General features: G+C 26.5%; 1 protein-coding gene across 1 annotated transcript in view; it reads right to left on the bottom strand.

The window, feature by feature from the left end:
* Window positions 1-452: 452 nt before the first annotated feature.
* The window catches only part of LOC129960256 (uncharacterized), a 156584-nt gene continuing 143366 nt past the window's right edge, over window positions 453-13670 (bottom strand). Inside the window, exons 7-10 of the mRNA XM_056073534.1 lie at window positions 11801-12060; window positions 9669-9746; window positions 8548-8719; window positions 453-6316 (exon numbers count right to left, since the gene is read on the bottom strand). Of these exons, the coding sequence (XP_055929509.1) occupies window positions 6110-6316; window positions 8548-8719; window positions 9669-9746; window positions 11801-12060 (717 nt within the window). The 3' untranslated portion in view covers window positions 453-6109. The remainder of the gene's footprint in view (window positions 6317-8547; window positions 8720-9668; window positions 9747-11800; window positions 12061-13670) is intronic.

Here is a 13670-nt window from a genome sequence, read left to right on the forward strand (position 1 = left end):
AAACAATCAAGTGCATTTGCAATACGAGAGTAAAAATTCAACCAGAAATTTCATAGTGATTAGTTGAAGGTGACTACAAGTTAAGAAAAGGGAAGAGTTCTAGATATATATTATAGCTTTTTTTAAAAAAATTCAATGTAAGTATAAGAATGAAATTTATTAGAAGAAAAAAAGCTTATCATAGTTTCTTCTTTCTATACGAAAACTACCTATATACATTTTAAAGAAAACATTGAAAAGATTCCTGAAAAATGTAGTAATAAATCAATCCCCCCCCGATAGAATTTAAATGCCACTATGTATTTACAAAAGATTTGAACTTCAATTTTTGGAACTCGTGAACAATTTTCTAAGTTTGTTCTGCAAATATAATGAGTATTATAATATAAAATTTCGGCATTCTGCATAATATAAAATGTATTGAAAAAAAGAAAAAATGTATGCCTTTTTTGAATATTAAGTAGACTTTATTTAAAACGGTAATATCACAAAACAACAGAGCTAATCACATAGCTCACATTCTTTACAACATAATTCAATCTTTTTAAACAAATTCAAATTAGTTAAAAGAAATCTAAAAGCGTACCCTGCATTTTTTATCTAACATTTACCATCTCAGAAGAACACAGTAAACATGAATCTTAGCATAAGTATCTTTATGAATCAAACTTTTCATATAGACACAACTAAAATTAACAGCAAATACTTAGTATATAGTCTACGACAAAAGGTTTTGCTTAAAGATTAGTTAAAAAGCCATTGAATGAACCATTATTTGAAGAATAACATTTACATATTAGAAATACATGCAAGAAAACAATCAAGTGCATTTGCAATACGAGAGTAAAAATTCAACCAGAAATTTCATAGTGACTAGTTGAAGGTGACTACAAGTTAAGAAAAGGGAAGAGTTCTAGATATATATTAATTAATACAGCCAGCCTAAGTCATCACACATGAAACTTCTAATTTATACAAATATTTTGATAAGTCATTTTACAATAATTAGGAAATGACTAAAAAGCATGAAACTAACAGATTAAATTCAATGGAAACATTATCTTTCAAAACATTTTCACATTTACAATATATATAGCAAGCCACAGATAAACAGTTATTAGTACATTTATATTCACAAAACATTACATCAATAAAATTAAAAATAATCACAGACTTATCTTAGTTGCCAAACTGCATGACAATCTCTAACATTCAGAGTTTGATCGATTAAAATTAAACAAAAAGAAAAACAATAATTGCCAATAGAATTCAACTATTATACCTAGATGACCGTTTCAAAACATAAATAACAAAAATAGTAACAGACGACATTTACAAGATAAAAATCATTCATACATACATACATAAAATGAATAACTACATTTTTAAAAAATGCCAACATTTTTATACTCATCCCGATTTTTATAGCAATTTAAACTTCTGAAAATTTAGTACAAAGTCACTGAACAATCCACAGTTCATAGAATGCACAATGATAAATGAAAATATGCCAAAAAAAATATTAATACTACACATCAAATATTTAAATTAGTTATTACAACTTATCGTAATTGTTTACGAATAAAATCAAATTTCAAAAAATCAAACAATATTGCTCTCTGTTTATAATGTACAAATATTGCAGTTTTGATATCAAATCATAATACAAAAAATACAGAAAGATATACTCAAAATATATAATTTTCCCTCGATATACATTGTTATGCATTTTTAAATATTTTTTTTGCATTGCACCACAGATATTAAAGCTTTTCATCCTCGATATATCAGTTTTCTGACAACGTGGAATCCATCTTGAATATAAGTATCACAGATTATATCAGAGAAAACTACTTTGTAAAACTATCCATTCAATGTCCACAATAAACACAAAACCCTTTCAAATGGCGAGATCTTCAAAAGACTGACTCTACAGAAAACAACAAACGAAGAACTCAGAGTATACTCCAATTTTTGTATAAAATTCAATTCTAAAAATCAGAGTTGGCATCAATAGAAAAAAAATATGATGTTCAAAAGAACATTACCCCAAAGGCGCGCTTTTTTTAATTCTTCATTCTAATAAAAGAAAAAAAATCAAGATATCAAAAGAATTAGAACAAATTTAAATTATTTTTAATCGGAAATATAATTAAACTATAAAAAAGCAAAACTTCGCATATTTTTTTAGAATCTTTAAACAGAATATTTTGAAAAAAACTGATATAATAAGGAAGACGAGGATTAACTCTTAAAGATTATATTATATTGTTTCAGGGTATAAATTTTTCAGGGGCATCAAAGAATAATTTCCAGCATTCTGAAAAATAGTCTATAAAACAACAAAACTAATTTAAAGGGCAAAAATAAAATAAAAGGAAGAAAAGATGAAAATCGCCATTAAAAAAATTTATATGCACAATATATTGTAGTGTGTCAAAAAATGAAAATGAAATTCCATACACTGCAGCAATTCAGAAACGAAATTAAGTTTTCAGAGTAATAAGAAAAAAAGAAAATACACCACAATATGCAAATGTTAATAAAGAACTTTCATATTCAAACTAAATAAATATATTAGCACCAAATTTTTTTATACAGACTGCCATTAGATGTAAACTTAATTCTCTTAAGTAATTAGAATATAGGTTTAAAGGATTTTTGGAGCATACAGTTGCTTCAGAAAATACAAAATGTATATAAAAATCTGAAACGCAGCTGCAATATCCATGCTTAAGTATTTTAGAATCGGTATTTTCAAAGCTAGAATGTTTGGTTTTTAAAACCAAGGTAATCCGATCAAATACATTTACAAAATAATTCTCAAATACATACCTCAAAATGCAGAGAATCTCGTATCCATTAATGTAATAAACAATAATGTGGAAAAAATTATAATAAAATATATTAAACTTATAATTTAAAAAGTGAAATATTCTGTCTCATCAACGATTGATAATTCCGCTTCAACTAAAAATATCTGAATACAATATTTAAGAAAATGCACATTCATTTTGAATGGGAGATATGAACAAGTACTTTATACTACGTTCTATGCACAGAGGGGGGAGGGAGATAAAAAAATTCCGCATTTATTGAAATCTATAAGTGAGTAGAATCTGACGATGAAATACAAAATAGAGTAAAATATAAAAACTTAATATTTTTTAGATGTTTTACAAATAACTGAAACCAAATACGAAATGAAAAAATTTATTCGAAAATATCTCTTTAAAAAAATTTTGTGATCATCTATTCAAAGCTACTGATTGCCCGCAATAACAGTTTATAAAAGTTTCGCAAAAACGTAGATTTAATGCCACTTTAAAGAATATACATAAAAAATAACTACTAATGATAATTTTATTATAATTAAATAGTAATCCCACGAAAACTGAAATAAAAATATTTCAAATCCTCATACTGTTTATACAGCTATAGATATAATTAATTCGAATGTGTTTGATATCCTTTCTATAAATTTTGTCTATAATTTCATAACACTGAGAAACAAAAAATGTTGGTAAAAATTACAAAATACTGGTAAGGCTTTACAACTGTACTGCAGAAGACTTTCGAATTTAAATGACAGAATTGAAAATTTTTTCCATAACAGTAATTACAAACGATAAAAATGAGATAGATCTCGAATCCAAAAGATTAAATAAGCAGGAGGAAACTTTCGCCTAGGAAAAGTCTAACGAGAGGAAAACATTTTCAAAAGGAAAATCTAATGCAGGGGAAATCTAAGAAACCTAACTGTAAAATCTTGCAAGTCTGCGATATATTTCAAAACCAAATTGGGATCTGATGATACATTTTGGAATACATAGAATAACATTCACTATTTTTTAACGAACTGAAAATGATAAATTAATTAAACCTTGAAAAAATTTCTTAGAAAAATCTAATCAGTTATGCATAGACAAAAAATATTGTGCTTCATAATGTAATGCTTGAAAATTCTATTTAAAATGTTTTATAAATTTAATTAATTCACATTGCAAAATATCTTCTGAAGTCAGAAAATCTTGCTTGTTAATTCTAAATAAATACATGCAAGAAAATATATATATATTTTGTCTTTTTCTTAAACTAAACCATTTCTAACTAAACTAAGTTTTTGGAAAATTTGAGTGTGTCAAAGCAGTGACACTTTCAAAAATATTCATTAAGGTTCATAGAAAAACTAGGAAGACAATTACCTTAACTACAATTCTAAATTATCACAAAAGGCTTTCGAATAAACTTCTTAATCTGTTAATTTTAGTAGAATCTCTTAAATTAATAGTCACTACAATAAAATGTTAATATTTTTTTTCATTCAGCTGCTTAAAATAGAACTGAGTATTACACGCCAATCTAATTTTTTGCACATCTAAGGATAGAATATTGTCTCTAGTATTATAAAAAGATTTTTTTACTCCATTTAAAATCTTTTATGCACAACCATAATAAAAATTAATATGTAAAAAATGTTTCTTTCATTATTAAACAAAAGAGTACTTTGATATATAATGTGGCTGCAAATATATGATCATGGGATTTAAGTACAAACAAATTGATATTCAATATATTTTGTAGAAAATTCTAACATGAAAAAAGTAAAAATACAAATAAAATGCTTTTTGCCAGGAAAAGTATTATTTAATGATGAATATTATTACTTAATTTTGATAAATAAATGCAACAAGAATGCACATAAAACCTTCAATACACTAAGTTAAATTCTAATTAACCTAATGAAAACTTTCTAAAACACCATAAAATTTTAAAGTACTTTTCAGATTAAAATACATATAATTCCACACAAAAACTAATCACACTTAATATACTGAAAACTTTCTCAACAACTAAAATTAATTTGGTAGCAAATTTACAGTAAATTTTCAAATACATTGAGAACAACATTTAATGCCTAAAATCACATTTACAATAATACAATAAGATATTTATGAAACAAACTTGCAGCAAAATGTACCATACTTTAAATTTCTTAAAAACTCTTCAAACAGAGCATCACAAAATAGTATGTAAGAAGAAAATGACAAAGTTTGGATTAGTCTCCATCCCCTCCAACGATGATTACCCAGTCATCAGTAGCACTTCTTACCGATATGTTTCATATAATGTTGTATCAACAAATTATTGAAAAATAGGTATTTTTAAAGAATTTTAATTATTTTAATTTTAATTAATAAAAAAAAATTATAGACATTTTTTTAATATCACACAAAACGATTTTGTAGATCAACCAAATTAACACGATTTATTAGACATTTACAATTTAAGTTTCATTGATTAGCAATCTCTTTTGCTTTTTTAAAAATCATCATTGCTCATTTTAACATCACAGTCAACTCCTAAATTCATTTATATTATGAGGAGCGACTACAGTATTTTTGAATTCATGCTGAAAAAAGATTTTTCATCCTTTCCTCTAACCATGCTAAAAATACTTTCACTATCCGCATTGTTGCGAACGAAGATTCGGGTAAAAGGTCATTTCGACGTAGTTTTGTCGTTTTTCACTGTATATTCGTAATTCTGTTGTTTTCAACAAATTTCCGTAATAGCTAGTGAAATTCCGTAGCTGCTGGAGGGTATGGGTCTCCCACTTTTGTCATGATAGTAAAATATTCAAAAGGAAGTCCATTTTATGAATTTAAAAATACAGCTGATGAAAGAAAATTGTTCTTATAGATACTAAAAACAATAACCCTAATTTTGATTTCAATAACATATATGAATAGTTAAATTATAACAACTAATATTTAAAAATGTAAAGAACTATGGATGAATATGTAAATTCATATTAAAAACAAAATGAATAATTAAAAATTAATTTGCTCATAAATTATTTATAAAATTATATATTTTATAAATAATTTATGAGCAAATTTAATACACAAAAAAGCGGCTTAGAAATGCTACATGAAACAATGGGATAACATTCATACAGTTACTATTTAAGTAGAACAGCAAGCTCATAGCAAAACATCTTTAAGATGCAAGACATAAGATGAAATAAATATTTTATGAAAAGGCGAAAATATGCATTAAAATACACAAATCTCCTCTTCACTTGTTGTGCCGCCATTAACAACAATTAAACATTGACATCAGCTAACATTTTTCGAAAATCCGACAGCAAATTATAATCAGGGTCTTCATTCATATCAACCATATCTTCAGAATCTTGCCTTCTAAAAGATGGGTTGTATCGAGAAAGGGACAATGGGCATGGTAACAATTCTGGCATGACTGAGTGATGGGTAATTAGGGCTGTTAATGTACTGAATTCTTTAGTAAAACCCTAAAATGACAAAATATTAAAATGATCGTATCAGAGAAAAACATTCAATTTTTTTTCTAAGTGTCAAGGAAATAAGTATTTCAATAAAATAAATGTTAACATGAAATAATCAAGTATCAATTTTTTTTAAGTATGAAAGAATTTAATTGCAGAATATACAAGAATAAATTAAAATTGAATGAAGATAAATGCACAGGCAAGAAAAAATATCCAACCACTTTATTTTATGGCTTTATGTATATCTTCATGTACAGGCTCGTTTAATTTTCCCTTCGAGTGTTTCAAGACTATTGTAGATAATATAAGACGAAAAAAGTCAAATTTAGTGTGTATGATATTACCTTCAAGGAATCCACTGAAAAACACTTTTAAATTAAGAAATAAAAGAATTATTAAAATTGTTGTAAGATGAAAAATATAGTATTCATAATTATATAATATTCGCGTTGTATCCGAAAAATAAAATACCAATATGAGCTCTATCTTCAACAATTGTGATATGCAAAGTTCTGCCTTCCCCTTACTGATTTTAATAGAGCGTCTATATATTACATACGTACATAATACCATATTTGAGATAAAGATAATTTTTGTGGCGATTCTACCCTGGTAACATTATTTTGAATTGGCACTATATAGATAAAATATTATATAGATTTTAAAAAATCATGCATGATTTTTGAAATATTCCATGAATGAATGAATTTTAATATTTTTCAGATACAAAAAAATAATAAAAAACACGCAGTTTAAAGATCACCTTTTTCACCCCTATAACACAATAAACATTTTTTTAACAATAATTCAAGATTATATAATTATAGTATAAGTAATTAAAATTATTTAGTTTATCCAGTAATCGAAATTAGAATTTAATTAGAAATTATATAATACGGACCAACAATCTATTCTCTAAAAATAATTTCCTAATCGCTCGAGCTCCGACATCCTGTAGCTTTGGCTTATGAATTGCGCATGATATTAATTTCCCCACGGAATAACAACGCTGAATCGACAAATTTTTTTCTGAAACTATATAGGATCCTCACACTAATTTTTTTTTTCTGCATTCTGCTTTCCTATTTCCTATTGAAGAAAGACTAATATTGGAACATCCATTTTAAATTATGAAGAATTAAAAGTGTTAAAGAATTCAATGGCTGCTTCTTCAAATCAGATATAACACGTATATATAAATCTCTCTCTCTATCTCTCTACACACACAGACACAGAGAGATAAAGAGTCACAAAAATATGGAACAACCTTCTATTTTCCTAAATATTACACCTAGAGGTATACATCCACTTACAGAGTACCATTATGCAAGGCAGGCAATTGCATGAAAACATTTTGATTCATGTGGAAGTTGAAATTCAAAAGTCCAAACAATTACATTTTTATACGGTCACCCTAATGTAAAAAAGTCAGTAAGTAAAATATTTCACCGGCATTCATCTATGTACACACAAAGTTTCATGCTCCTATCTACAAAGTTTGCAGATATATGCTTACTTTAAAAATTATAGGGCTTACTACAACTTTAGCTGAAAACATTTATTACGTTTAAATTTAGTTTAAACTTTTAATATATCGAGACTTAAAACACTGAACATTTATCTCAGAGAAGTAGAGAAATACCAAAAAAGAGAAGAAATATTTTTCTTTTTTGTCTGCAGTTGCACAAATGACATTAATCTTTCCAATAGAGATGTATATTTCAGTAAGTAGGAACGTTTTGAAGTGTTGATGTTTTATATTTTATGTAATTGTAATGAAAGCCTAGCTGCAGAGGAATACTAATTTTCATCATATGGTTTGATGCTACATTCCTTGATAAGTAAATTGACTTAACATATTACCTTTTGAATTTCCTCTAATATTACCTGACTTGATGCCTATTGAATTTTATTTATGGATTGCTAATGTTCTTCTTTGTATAGTATTTTTCCTGTAGATGTAGGAAATTTTTGCAAACGAATTCAATAAGGTTGTCTTGTTGTCAGAAGTGATAAGCTGGAACAAATCAATTTCATGGCATCTTATTCGATGAAACTGTGCAATTGGAAGGATAAGTTTAATTGCAATAGTTAAGGAAATAAATGTTTTTTTAAATGCCTTGCACACACACAAACAAATAAATTAATTAAATTCGGTTGGGTTCATTGGTTTTCAAAGCTTTTTATCTGTACAAAACATACCTTACAAAAAAAAACATACAAAAAAAACATACCTTAATCTTATAGCCTCGATTGGTTCGCATGATCAGGTAATGTGCTATTCCGGTTTGATGAAAATCTCTTGGCACACGTAATGATAGAGCAAAACAGCCAGGTTTGCTAGTGCTTTCACGAACCATGAATGAACCAACTGGCTCTTGGGCAAGAACTTCAAGAGCGATTTCTCTGGATAGTGGGAAAAAAAAAAAAAAGAATTTCATAAAATATTTCCCAACATGCAAATGAAATAATTATTACAGAAAATTTTCTCTGACACCAAGAAATAAAAACAATGCTAATATAATAAAAAGTACTTTTCTTATAACGAAGTACTATCATCCATGATTTTCTCAAAGAATGATATTTTGCAACATAAGACTAAAGAATTGTTTGTCTAAAAAATAATTTTTAAAAAAATTATAAATAATTTCATCAACTTCCGTCACCCTCCACAAAAAAACTTTTGTATCTTCAATATTAAGGCAATATTTAACTAAAATTGAAAAACGATTTGTATTAATATGTACCACATCAAATAATCATTAATCTCACATTTCAGGATAAACAACATATTAATAAAACAAAGGCAATACAAAGAAGTTGAGAGTTAATTATGAAAAATTCCAAAAACATGTTTTTTTAAAAAGCTCGGTTTGATTTGTAACATTCCCAAATATAATAGTTTTCTCAATGTTAGTATGTCTAAAATTATCATGTTCATAAGTACTTGACATCCACAAAAAATTTAACTGAATAATGCATTTCTGTTTTCAGATATTTTCGAACATGTCAACAATCTCATTAGTAAAAGAAATAATATTTTCACATTAGAATTAAAGGAGCAATTTACAATATTACTTTTTAAAACTGAAATATAGATTTCAGTAATATTGAGCAATACAATGTAATTTAGAAACTTTTTATAGTTATATGAACAACAAAAACATTATTTTACAGCTTTAATATACTTTTAAATTACAAATTTACAACCCAAAGAGTCAAAGAACAATTTCAAAAAGGGGATATGATTAAACTGAATAATGAAAATCTAAATAATAATGCCAAATTATATCAACTTATTTAATTGGTAGAATGTCTTGCAACAAGAGATATTTAAATAAATTTTGAACGATACCTTGGAATTCCAGCTTGAAACCATGGAGCGACTCGTAACTCTCTTTCTTCTGTTACGGCAATATACAAGGAATCGTGTCTGGAACGTAAAATAATGCAATTAACAGATTTGAGATTGAATTAAAAAATTGTTTTTTTAAAAACATATTATATAAAACTTTATATAAATAACTTTGAAATCTTAAATTTTTAGCTTGATAACAAAAATGTCGCAAATTACGCAAATACTGTAAATGCCAAAAGTGAATAAAATATATGATGGTAAGCTTGCCAGAATGCAACAATGGAGATATAATAAAAACACATTAGAAAAATGTAATAGTAGGCTTTCTACAATAGTTCTCGTATAAGAAGTTTTTTCAAAAAAAGTTACATTTAACACTATATAACAAAAAAATAAATAAAATTAATATAGCATTTAAGAAACCGTATCATTGCTGTCTCAACTATTATCATTTAAAAATTTATATTCAATATCTATTATGTCCATATAAAGAATGACTACTAGCATTTATGCAGAATAATTATTAAGGACTTCATTAGATTGTGAAGAACTTAACAAGATTTACGACTTCCTACCAAAATTAAATTTTTCCAATTATCTTATTTTTATTTTCAAATAATTTAAAGTAATGTGTTCCAATACTCCTCAGGACTAGTTAATCAACTATGTGTTTGTTTTGATTTATTTATTATGTTTCCCAAAGCTTACATTCAAATGAAGCAGTAATGAATCTTGACTATGCACTAATTTGAATAATTAGATTATATATATTAAAAATCAAGAATCCAGAAATTACAATATAAAATAGATAAAGAGTTTACAAAAACTTTTCAAATTAGATTAGTGTAATTATAAATTGTGCTGTATTATATTACCTTTTTTTACCAATATTTACAATTGTTTGTATATGAAAGGAATTCACACAAAAAAAATATACAATGCCAAACATTTAATTAAAGTTACAATTTGAAATATATTATTTTCTCTTAAATAATTTTATGATATATATCAACAACTTCAAACAATCTTTTGAATAGCAAGAACCAATATTTTAATCAGGCACAATTCAAATATTAATTACATAAGAAATCTTAAACAATTACTTTTAATAAAACTACTTTAAAACTCAAACTAAATTAAATGAAAAAATGAAATATTAAAAATTATAACTACCAACTTCCAATTTAAAAATAAATTAATGTTAAAAATTTATTAAGAAAAAAAGAATTTTCAATTAAATTTGAATTAAAAAATGTGCACAACAGTAATTTTAAAAACTTATGAATTTTGAATGAACCTTTTTTGTAAAAACTTTCGAGAAGGAACTTTATATGCATTTCTTACTTATGATCTGACATGAAATGATAAAGTTAATGATCCTACTAATCGTTCATTCAAGTCGGGAAACATTTTCGAGTTTAGAAAATTTCTGGTATTTTAATTTGACAAAGTTTTTGTGTACAGCCGACCACACCGGCAGTACTGAAGGAAGCAGTATCGACAATAATTTGAAAAACTGTATGAGTAATCAATTGTTTGTTAATAAGTAAATTTTAAGTTAATAATATCTGTTAATAAGTCAGGATTTTAATTAAATTGGTGGAAGTTTCATCTTTATGGCATTCTAAAATTTTGGGCTCCTTTAATGTATAACCAAACAATATAAATTAATTCGTAATTGATGAAAGCAGAAAAGAATCTTGAACATTCTCGATGCATGATATTAAGAAAAAAATTTAAAAAATGCATACACGGTGCACATTTTAAGGAAATGTAAAGCAATCGCAACAAATAAAACAATTTGAGGTTAAATTTACACTGGCAATCATAATCGAATTTACTCGTATTGAGAACAAAGATTACACCAATTAGTAACAGTTCTTTGAGAATAAACATGAAAAAGAAAAATAACAAAACTTAAGGTTCAAAATAATAACATAATGCAATTGATGAAGAGCAACTCACCCAAAAATATCAGAACTTTTTATGTGATGAAAATATAGCTCATGTTTCATTTTATATTTCAATATCAAAACACATAAATGAATTAAATTAATTTACTTGGATATAAAAATTTAAACTGATCTTCATTCATCATATTAAAGAAATAATTCTGAGGACTGCCATACCTTTCTGGGGGAGGTGGTGGTGTAATACTAGATGCACTACCATTATGATTGACTTTTTTGTTTTTGCAGCAACTAGACACATCTGATCGCTCACTCAAAATAGTGGTATCTGATAAGGAAGACGATAATGATGGCACTGATTGATCGCATGAAGATCTAGATGACCTTTTACTACTCTGATCAGTAGACATTTCCAAAAGACTTTCTTCATCAGTTGGAGGAGCAGTAGGAGCTTGATTTCTACTCCCAAGTGAAAATTTCTGCAATTCACAAATAATACATTTAATATGTAGCTTTATTTAGCTTTCAGAGATAAATACATCACTTATTTCCCGAGTTCAGTTTTCGATTATTTTGCAACCAGAAATTTCATGTATTTTCTGTTTACCCAAAGAAAGTTATTTTTGTACGTGAAAGCTGCATATGACGAAAAATTCATAAAATCACAGTATTGCCAGTATAAATCTTGTTTTGAAACTTATTTCTTGTATATTTTAATATCATATACAATATAATGTTTATATGAATGTCGCATTTCGTCATTTTTCTTAATGAAATATGTGAAAACCATTCTACATAATTTTGATTGCTTTGTTAAAGAATGGTAATTTTTTCCTTCAAATTCAATTATTCTATAAATGCAGACAAAATGATAATGATAATAGAAGCATCCCATGGTAATCAAAATTTTCATTGACTACTTCAATAGGTTTAGAGGGAAAAATTGTTTCAGTATTTCTTAAGTATGTATAGATAATTTATCTAAATCATATTGAATATATGGATGCCATACAACTACTCCTGCCCGTGTACATTTGCGAAATTGCATGATAAGATCTACTACTACATTATTTTTGTTATCCTCAAAATACATGTTTCCTTTATACTGAAATTACTTTTTTTGTATAGAATGATTTTTTTAATTAACAAATCATGGGCTATTACAAGTTCCTTAGGTACAATATTACAATATTCCTTATGTATAGCTAGATTTTATACTCTGTGATTAATATATCATCAATATTATATATACACACACACACTTTTTACTGAGAGATTCTTATAGGAATCTCTTTCACACAAGTCTATTCAGGAAAAGGTATCATGGGTATCTTTGGAAGGAATGCTATTGAAGTTAGAGATTTTTATCCCTGAGCTTCAACTGCGAAAATTGCATAGCCATCAATTTTTTTAGAGCGTGTGTTGGAAATAAATAAAAACAATGGGATTTGGACTAGGAAATAAGAGAAAATTTTAGAAAAAAGTAATATGGTCTAATTTAAGATTTAAAAAAATAAGGAATTAAATTAGGATTTACATTAGAGATATCATTATATAACTCAAATATTTATTCAGGGGTAATAAGTGAACTTAGTATGTGAATACATGGAATTTTAATATCTGGAAAGGAGTGGGGTGTGTAAATCTAGCATTTACCTTCTATTCAGTTTAGTATTTTGTATTTAGTTTATGCATATATACAATTTAAATTATTATCTTCATATTAATTATTCATGCTTTTATTGAATTACACTGCACTCATATTGTATAAATTAATATGTTTTTCAAAATATAATATATTGAAATTATAATAATTACTAAATAATTCATTTTAATTTAAGAATTGAAGGGTTTGCTGCAAAAAGGATGTAGCTCCAACCTTGGGGAATTCGGAGTCATATGTACTATCATGTGGTGAAATAAAAACTTATTCTTTTGGTGCCAGAAAGATGTAGCTCCAATCATTAGTTCTCATGTTACTCAAACGATGGAGCTCTTTATCTCATTAGTTTGTTGCAATATAGAGGTAGCTCCTGGTGCTACCGTCATTTTCCTCCACCAATTGTGCTTACGGAAACACTGAAAAACG

Source organism: Argiope bruennichi, chromosome X2, assembly GCF_947563725.1.
Source record: "Argiope bruennichi chromosome X2, qqArgBrue1.1, whole genome shotgun sequence".
NCBI classification, from domain to species: domain Eukaryota; kingdom Metazoa; phylum Arthropoda; class Arachnida; order Araneae; family Araneidae; genus Argiope; species Argiope bruennichi.